Source organism: Citrus clementina, unplaced genomic scaffold (genome assembly GCF_000493195.1).
Source record: "Citrus clementina cultivar Clemenules unplaced genomic scaffold, Citrus_clementina_v1.0 scaffold_6, whole genome shotgun sequence".
NCBI lineage: Eukaryota > Viridiplantae > Streptophyta > Magnoliopsida > Sapindales > Rutaceae > Citrus > Citrus x clementina.
In genome coordinates, this window is record NW_006262139.1 from 12993305 (window position 1) to 13002577 (window position 9273).

A 9273-nucleotide genomic window follows, 5' to 3' on the forward strand; every position below is an offset into this window, starting at 1 on the left:
CTAATTAAACCAAATTTTGCTGTTGCTGAATTCTGAGATACATGCAATTTGAAGCCTTGATTAAGGGGAGTTAAACTCTTGACAGTTATAGGGTCCCTTTTGCATTGTTATTGTCATTTACTTGCAGCAATTCCTCTTATCACACATCAATTTTTGTGACCTCATGACCAAAATTTTCCTTTCCATTGCTACCTGTATTGTTTGTTTGCTCAGCTGGTGGTAGATGCTCATCAGTTGATGGTGATGGTGACTTGTGATCCTTGCTTTTACCCCAGACAACAAGATATAAGCCTCCGATTATGATAATGGCACCAATGATCCTTCAAAACATAATCTCAGTTAGTTTCTTCGTTCTTTAGGATTGTGATTATATTGGTAGTGAAAGCTTTATATATGTACTTACCTTCCAAGGTACATTTGCTCTGCCAAAATGATGGTGCTCATAATAGCCACAATGACCATGCATAGAGGACTAAAAGCTGCTACAAAAACAGGGCCTCTGTCTTTCATTACTATTCCTTGAATGTAGTAAGTTAGTCCTGAGCATATTATCCCCTGCAGGTACACGTCTCTTAATGTCAGAGTCGCAATTCTTACCTTCAGTAACCAGGAATTTTTTTTAATCTATTGAGACCATCTCCATTTTGGATGAAAGAGATCAAAGAGGTAAGATTTGAGATTGAAATAAGAAGATGGTCCTGAGAGCTCTGGTTTTAGGATTAGCTCTCTCATGTTACCAGTTAGATGTTGAAATCGCCTTGTTTGCCATAAGGAGTAGTTACACCGAGTCTTATATAACTACTGTTGGACGACAGATCTTTCTATTATATCTAAATTGCTTTAAGATTCTTACACTGTAGACAGAAGCCACTAATTTAGTGTCCCAGTGTATGGCCCAGATGCTAGCTTTTCCTCTTTCCATTATTAGCGCGGCTAAAGTGCCCTCAACTGTGCCAAAGAAGCATATCCAAGCTGTAAGAGAGAGCTCAGCGGGGTATGCTTTCAATGTAATTGCCTAAAGAAACAAAGTGGCAAGTGTTAGTAATATTCTAAAACTCATGGGAAATTTTGAATATGTGGGATTCACTCACCTGCAGAATTATGAAAAAGGACCAGCTGAAGCAGCCAGCTGTGATCATTAGAGCACCCTTGATTGAATTGTGGGTGGTTGTCCCACTGCTCCCGTGCCCATGATTTTCTGCTCCCTTTGTCCAGAATAATTCAAGAATTGGACCTTTTATCAGGGTCATAACCATGGCTCCTGCAACGGTTGCCAATGTCCCAATCACTTTAGCTAGGCTGCGGATGCTCTTAAGATTCACGTTCTCAAGCCTGTATATAAAAATAGATTAGTTTCAAATTTGCAGTTTATAAAAGCTGTTATTTCTTACTCATGCTTCTGCAAAAAGTTTGTGGAGACCTGATGATCCAAGCCATTAGAAAGGTGATGGCAGGAAGAATATTGTACATAGCAGCTGCAAATGTCGCCGTTGTATACTTCATCCCGATAAAGTACAAGTTCTGGTCTATAACTGGCCTACAAGTACGCATGATGTAGGTTAGAAAATGAGTTGAGTTAAGTGATGGTACAAACATGTTTCAGTTTAGAAAATTACTCTAGCAATCCCAGCAACAGTAGCTTTGTTAAGATTGCCAGTGTCATCTTTGGTCGTATCTTCCTGTTAAATAAGAAAACAGAACATTGGCAATCAGAAAACATTCATTTTATTTCAAATTTTTATTCAGTGTTTGCAAAGAACAAGCGTGAGAAGGAAGTGTGCTACTTGTCCAGAATGACTGCAAAAGGAGCCATGGCGATTGTTGCAGCAGCGTGTCGGTACACAACAAGGACGTAAGGGCTCATGCCCTTGTTCAATGCAGCTTTGCACAGAACATCCATTCCAGCAAAACCTACTTGCATGAAAATGACACCAATGAATGGCCTCGTCCTATTGAACAAACTAAGCATTTGGTTCTTCATTTGTGTCTCTTGAGCCCGCACTGAACCCAAACCATTTTTGGGAAGGCAATTTATAATGATTCCGTGTGAGGGGCAGCTTTGACATTAGCACAAGTTGCTAGCGTATTCATGATTCCGAATATGATAACGCTTTCATACCCAGACTCCACTCATCTCTCAAAGTTCCTCCATTATGTACTAAATAATTAAAAACACTTTCATCAAACCGGAAATTATTGCTCGTTGTTGTGATGAATCTTTTTCACACTTGGTGGAGTTACTTTTGTGTTATTTCTTTCATTGTATATTACAACATCAAAGCCCCGCCACAAAGGGATTCCTCCGTAAGTGCTCAATCCAATCCGATACTACTTGGTACGTGGAATAGAAAACTGGATTAGGCCTCGTACGTTGCAATTCCATGCACATATGCGGAGTTAGGCTTGAAGAGATAGGCCGTTTTGGCAAATGAATTAATAATACTACACTTTCTACGTAATCCCGTCTTTCTTTCTTTCTTTCTGACCAAACGGCCAATTCTATCCATAATAAAGTAGCAGTGCTGTTATCTTATTTCGAGTGAGGCGATATTCGTTGCTTTCGTTAAATTTCCGTTAGAATTCGATTCAAAGTAATTGAGAGGTCCTTATTGGAGCCAATTCAAGTCCGATTCAAAAAAATAAATCTATATTTGATGAGAACTTGTGTTAAGTTTAGATTTATGTGTGTTTTTCCTCATATTTGGAGCAAATGGACTATCTGAGGTACACCAGATGATGACTAAAATAATATGCATAGTAAATTAAGGTGGTTATATGGGAAATAATAGAAAGAGTTCAATAGAGCCCCGAATGGGTTAATATGAGGCTAATGTGTGCTTAGGAGTAGCTTAATTGTACATTAAGTTAGCTCAAACAAGCTCATACGTGAATGATCTCATCTCAAATTAAAAATATAATAAAACAAATATAAATAAAAAGAGCACAAAATACTTATGTGGTTCGACTTTTAGCCTATGTTTTCGAGAACAAGTCATCACCAATCATATATATAAATCAGAGGTGAATTGAATAAGACATTTATATAATGGAGGCTGGTGGTGAGAAAAGTGCATAAAAATATGGTTAGATATTATCTTTAGGTTAAAAGAAGTGAATATTTTTAAGGATACGTGTCATATTTAAAGGAAAAGAACAACATTATTCCTTTTGTATTAGATTTTTTTTTCCTATAAATATCTTGAAGTGTCTAATCTTAATCATTGATTTCCAAACCCATACAATCTAGTAAATTCTTCCAAATGACATCTTTATACTGCTCTAAATATTTTATTTATTTCCCCCACCCTTATAATCACTCATGTGTTATTCATTTATTGGTCCTAAAATATCGTTATAAATTTATCCCGAACGGTGCGTTCAAATTTACCACTTTTGAAGTCGATCATGGATCACGTACTTGTGATGAAAAAATCGAGAATTAAATCATGTAGAGTCAATATCGTATGGCAACTCGGCCCACTGATGCATGAATTATTTGATTACGTTTCCATTATTGGAGGCTGAGCTACAACTTTACTGGACAAAATAATCAATAATGGTTCGATTATTAAAAGTAACCTTCGACTTTTCGCAGATTGTCAAACAAACCCCTAATGGGCGAAAAAGCAGAAAATAGAAAGTAAAGGAAACGTGAAGCGTTTCCTTATAAAATCAACTCATAAAGGTCGGTCCATGGTCAAAGTGACATTGGGCACTAAAGTCCCACAACTTAATTGGCCTTACGGTTATATCATCATTTTTGTTTTCTCATGCTTTATGTTGTTAGCACGTAGACCCACCACACCCGACTCTCCATAAACTTAAAACTCCATTCACGTGCACCCACCGTGTGAGATAAATTGTGGGTGATTATTAACGGGGATAACGACACCAGGGTCCCTGAAGTTTTTCAATATCTCATGAAGTTAACCTCGTTTCCTATCTGTATCAAGTTTCTGCGTATCCCCTAATGAAATGACTGTAATACCCTTTGGAGTTTAGTTAAACACAAGGTCAACCTCAACGTTGTAAGGGCCTAAGGGGCACTAGTTATTTTATTAGGGTCATTGAACAATTACGTCCTTAGCTGTGAATACGAAAGACTCAAGAGTCAGGGACCCAATGATATTACTCCTTAAAAAAGGATGATGACATTACAGTCAGACCCAAGAAAGTAGTGCTTTTATTAATGGAAGTAACTACAAACATGGCAAATGAAGGGGCTGCAGCTCATTTTGGAGACACCATATCTTGTGTTACAATAACCGCATTTTCTCAAAAGCTCAAAATGGAATATCATTTTTCTGCTCCTGATGAGATATTGGGATTCATAGATGAGACGGTGGGATTCCTCGCCGTAGAAGAAAGGTGCTTGAATCATTTCAAATTTGAGAATACAATATGCTTATCAAATATCAATACCATCTGATATAACAAATTTTGTATCACAACTAATATATGATTATATAGGTAATTTGATAATAGACATAACAATAACCATATGACAGGAAAATCAATCAACTTAATACTTGATACGCGATAACATGATACAAACTTTATACACCAAGTTTGTTTGTAGATCTGTTGATGGTCATGCCCACTACAATATCCATTTCCAAAATTTCTATCCAGTTCAACTTCCAGTATTCATCAGCATCAATTTTGGAACATTTCAACCCAGTAGAGGGATGAGCTTGATGTAAAGAGTTTCGTACTAGATGGACATAGCAGCAAACATAGCTTGTATGTTGTATCAGAGAAAAGAAGGCTGCTTCTATTTAATTCTCAGTATCGAAAAAGCAAAATAACAGGCATTACATGGTTTTTCAGCACAAGGAACAAAAGAAATGAAAGGAACTAATATAATATAATTAATGCCAAACACAGATGATCTATCATTCACAAGCAAGCGTGTGGTAGTTGTAAAATAATGATAGAACAATACAAGCACCAATGATATAGTTGACAAAATTAGTTGTCCCAACCAAAATGATTGCCTTGACATATACCCATGTGATCTCACCCGCATAGATTGCTTAAGAACCGCAGCAAGCTGATCTTTGGGCAGCTTGAGCAGCCCCACCTGCCTGGTCAGGTTGGTTAATTTTGATAGTCTGAGGCTGAAAAGATCCAGCAAATGAATGATTCAGTATATAAGCAAAATACTCCATTATAAACTTGTCTTGGAGAAGATACAAATGGAACCAAGGACAACCTCAAAACATTGGAAAAATATAAATATCAAACTAAAAGAAACAATTCTCACTTGTGATCTCAGGAATCTAAATAACTCAAGACTATTAAGTTGGATATTCTATGACTGACAAAGACAAAAGAAAAACCATCTTACCTCAGCCCTAGAGTCTGTATCTGCAAGCCTTTGCTTGATGTCCCTTGCAATTGAAAAGAAAACCTCCTCCACATTTAGGTTTGTCTTTGCACTCTGTAATAGACAGCCTCTTCAGGATACCCAAACAATATATTGCACCAACTTAAATGTGAAAATGAGAAAGTACATACAGTCTCAAAGAACTTGATGCCATATTCATCAGCAAGAGCTTGGCCCTTTGAAGTGGGGACAGCCTGAAAAAGATGTTTCTTATCAACTTAACGACAAAAATTACACTAAAAAAATTATAAAGCACACAAATATAAATGCAGAAACAGAGAGGAAGAGTGAAGGAAAACAGACCCTTTTGCTTTCATCCATGTCGGCCTTGTTACCCACCAGAATCTTGTTTACATTGTCAGATGCATGCTGTTCGATATTACGGATCCAATTCCTAATGTCTGAACACAGGAAGTTAACAGCTAAATTTCAAACAAGCTTGGAACAAAAGAGAATAAACACCATTTAAAGGAGTGGCAAAATGACAATGCTGGTAGCAGTAACATTTGCAGCATCATGGAAAATAAGGTCCAGTGCCATGTATAAATTTTGTGGAAAATAAAACATTCAGATCCAGATATCCAATCAAAATAGAGGAATGATCAACCTAAGCTTAGAAATCTAAACTTCTGATGATAAAATGAAGGGAGCAATTACTGTTGAAAGATGACTCGTCGGTGACATCATATACGAGCAATATTCCCATGGCTCCTCGGTAGTATGCTGCAGAGAACGAAAATTATGATGTAACATTAGGACACAAAAATGAAAACTTGGGAAACCACAAGTAGATTAACGACAGAGGGGGAGGAGAAGAAAAGGGGAAAAAAAAAGGTTCAACAGTTTCAATGACTATAGCCTACAAGCCCATACCTATGGCCCCTTATTTTTCACAGAAATTATGACAGAAACTGAGGGCCACTAAATCATAACATTTTGAATGAGATTCCATAACATGCGTCATTCCAAAGTGCATTAGTTGTCTGTGTCAAATATAATGTTGTTGATGAAAATTGAAAAAGAAAGTGTTAATTGCACCAAAAAAGAAAATGATTGTAAATGACCAACAGACAATGAGGCGGCGCAAAACCTGGGAAGACAACAATCAAACAGAATTTCACAGCATAGACTTAAACAGTTGATGATGGAAGCAATCTTAAATACCCTAGCTATGTAGCATACACATTTTCATTTGCAGACCTCACAAGTTACAAAATTGTATTAAAAACAAGTAGAAAACCTGAAATGGTATCTATTAAATCATAAAACAGCTGACACCTCCACAGATCTAGAAAACTGTATTCAAAGAAACTGGTAAGCCAATACCCTAGAACGCTGCTAGTAAAAGAAAAGAATTACACTTGTCCAACCAGGTCTTATCAGCATGTTGGTCCAACTCCAAGTAAGAACAGTTGATAATACTTTTGACAAAAAATTTCATAAGAAATTGTGAATCCAACACATTATCTGACAGCTAGAGCTAGAGACTTTAGAAATCGTTAAATTATCTTGTGAGTCATTGAAAGTAAAAGACCCAAGTACTTTACGAGACATCTAGATAACATCGATATCCTTTCTGATTCAATTATTGACAGGAAACACAATACAGAGTAAGAACAAAATGATTGTCCCAAAAGTCTTTGAGAAGATTCAAAGAATAAACTTCCTGTCAGATCTACCCAAAATGCAACATCTAATTTCTTTCAAAAAGGCTATGTCATTTAATCAAATAAATTCTTGACCTTGTTGCTAAATATGGTACATGTGCATAGGTGAAGACATGGTCCGTGTGAATGCAACATTAGATTACCAATAGATTTTATTTTATTTTTATAAATTAAGGTGTGAATTAAAGGAGATAAACAATGCAGATCCCATTTATACTGTAATTCTATTCAGTATCAGTGTTTATGCCCACACTAACCGGTTGTAATTGTTCGAAACCTCTCTTGACCTGCAGTATCCCATATTTGAAGTTTAATTCGTTTTCCATCAAGCTCTATGGTCCTAATCTTGAAGTCAATACTGTCAAAAGAAAATACAACCTAGTCAGAACACTAGCATTTGATATTGTAAAATATAAGTAAATCCCCTATTAATTTTAACTAAGATAACAAACTTACCCAATGGTTGTAATAAAACTGGTAGTAAAGGAACCATCAGAGAATCGCAGAAGGAGACAACTCTTACCAACACCTGCCCAAGTCCCAAAGCTCACGAAAGTAAACACATAACTCAATATCCAAACCACTCAAAGCTGCTTCATAAAACTCCAAATAAACAACAAAAATCAAAATCGCAAAATTTAAAGCCAAATGTTACAAGCAAAAAGGTCCACAACTGGAATAATTAGTAGAGAATGTAATTACAAAGCATATGACAAAATCCATATAAAAACATTTGAAGATAGTTGGCACGGCACAGTTAAATTCATCCGTCAACCTGGTGAGATGAAGTGTACTACAAAAAAATGCTTTCATATAATGCACAGAACATTAACATAATAAATTGTCAAATTTGAATTCACAACTCACAAGACAGTGCCTTCGGTTAGATCTACATCTAATCCAACAGCATTTTACAAATCTTCAATCTTAAACACATTGATAAAATATCACATTCACAAATCTCAAATTTCAAAATTTCTTAAAAACAGATATTAATTGGACATCACGCCTCACATCCAGGATCCAAAGTAGTAATTGAGCATGTCGAATCGAATCAAAATCAAACATGAAACGACGAATCTGAAAAGAAATTGAGAGGGACAAAAATGTAAAATCATACCGCTGTCGCCGATCAGGAGCAGCTTTATGAGGTAATCGTAATCAGCCCGGGCTCTTGCAGGTGGAGCAGCCATAGCAATTAACCAAAATTTATATCTCACAAGCTAGAAAAATTAAATAAATAAACTAAGTAATTAATTAATTAAACGCTAGAAAAAAAAGTTTCTAATCAAATAAATGAATTAAAAAATGAAAAATAATTTAAATCTGCTTTTAGAAAATTAAAAAGAAAAAGAAAAAGGAGAGAAAAAATTACCAGATCAAGAGAGAGAGCGCAAATTCTGAATAAAGGAGATGATGAGAGAAATGAGGAGGGAGTGAACGAAGCGTCTCTGATACGTCAGCACTCGTCGGCCGTTGAAAAAAGATTAATTTAAATAGAGAGAGAGAGAGAGCAGCTGATTCGACAAATAAAAGTTATAGAGGGGCTCATATCCCAGCCGTTGGATTAAATATGAGTGGCGCTCTGCGTGGATCGGACGACTGTTGTTGTTTATTTAATTCGTCAATCCCCTGACCGGGTTAGATGAATAAATGGAACAACAGACTGAGAGAGCGACAGAGCGCGTTGATATTTCTAACAGGTTAGGGAAGCGACGCCGTTTGGTTTATTACTCATCTTTATTGGTAAATCATCACCTTCATCAAAAATATATGGTAATCGTACAAAGTTCTTGCGCTGGGCTCGGGCATCAAACAGCGAGGACACAGCAACCTATGACCTAGCGACCAGCTAGGTTAGAGACCAAAGAGCCAACAGCAAAATGTGCACGACACATGTCACTATCATGAAAACAACATTCTTTTTGTTTTTTTTTCCCTCAATAATTTCAGATATAATATTTTAACTGAGTTTGTAACACTGTTGATTGAAATTATCAAGTGCGAATTGTGTATATTTTAACATGTGAACTCATAATTACTATTGTGCAACTTTGATTCCTGTTGGATATTGAGGTGCTAAAATTTTTATGGTGAAAAAAAAAGTATAAATAAAAATTAATAATATATAATAAATATAATTTTTAATAATAATTTGATAAAAATTAATAAAGATATAATATATTTTTTATCATATAAGTGTAAAATCAAGTCAAC

At 35.9% G+C, this 9273-nt stretch overlaps 2 protein-coding genes across 2 annotated transcripts; both read right to left on the reverse strand.

Moving 5' to 3' along the window:
- On the reverse strand, nt 1–2141 carry LOC18038511 (WAT1-related protein At2g37460). Its single transcript, XM_006428952.2, has 7 exons — nt 1785–2141; nt 1617–1679; nt 1421–1537; nt 1092–1332; nt 854–1015; nt 404–555; nt 1–320 (listed from the first exon to the last, which is right to left on the reverse strand). Exons 1-7 carry the CDS (start codon nt 1979–1981, stop codon nt 140–142), a joined length of 1113 nt encoding a protein of 370 aa, XP_006429015.1. The 5' UTR covers nt 1982–2141; the 3' UTR covers nt 1–139.
- Nucleotides 2142–4751: 2610 nt separating this feature from the next.
- LOC18039849 (ras-related protein RABE1c) lies at nt 4752–8763 on the reverse strand. The gene is made up of 9 exons (XM_006428953.2): nt 8432–8763; nt 8177–8279; nt 7513–7585; nt 7314–7414; nt 6047–6112; nt 5693–5790; nt 5521–5583; nt 5351–5443; nt 4752–5120 (listed from the first exon to the last, which is right to left on the reverse strand). Exons 2-9 carry the CDS (start codon nt 8247–8249, stop codon nt 5037–5039), a joined length of 651 nt encoding a protein of 216 aa, XP_006429016.1. The 5' UTR covers nt 8250–8279; nt 8432–8763; the 3' UTR covers nt 4752–5036.
- Nucleotides 8764–9273: the final 510 nt, after the last annotated feature.

Excerpts from the sequence above, each read along its gene's own strand:
- LOC18039849 (XM_006428953.2), bottom strand. The coding sequence starts at position 8,249 with ATGGCTGCTCCACCTGCAAGAGCCCGGGCTGATTACGATTACCTCATA. Across the intron at positions 7,415-7,512 it reads AGTTTTATTACAACCATTGG|TATTGACTTCAAGATTAGGA; the intron begins GTAAGTTTGTTA and ends TTCTTTTGACAG. Across the intron at positions 6,113-7,313 it reads GTTTCGAACAATTACAACCG|CATACTACCGAGGAGCCATG; the intron begins GTTAGTGTGGGC and ends CGTTCTCTGCAG.
- LOC18038511 (XM_006428952.2), bottom strand. The coding sequence starts at position 1,981 with ATGAAGAACCAAATGCTTAGTTTGTTCAATAGGACGAGGCCATTCATT. Across the intron at positions 1,333-1,420 it reads CTAATGGCTTGGATCATCAG|GCTTGAGAACGTGAATCTTA; the intron begins GTCTCCACAAAC and ends TTTTATATACAG. Across the intron at positions 1,016-1,091 it reads CCTTTTTCATAATTCTGCAG|GCAATTACATTGAAAGCATA; the intron begins GTGAGTGAATCC and ends TTGTTTCTTTAG.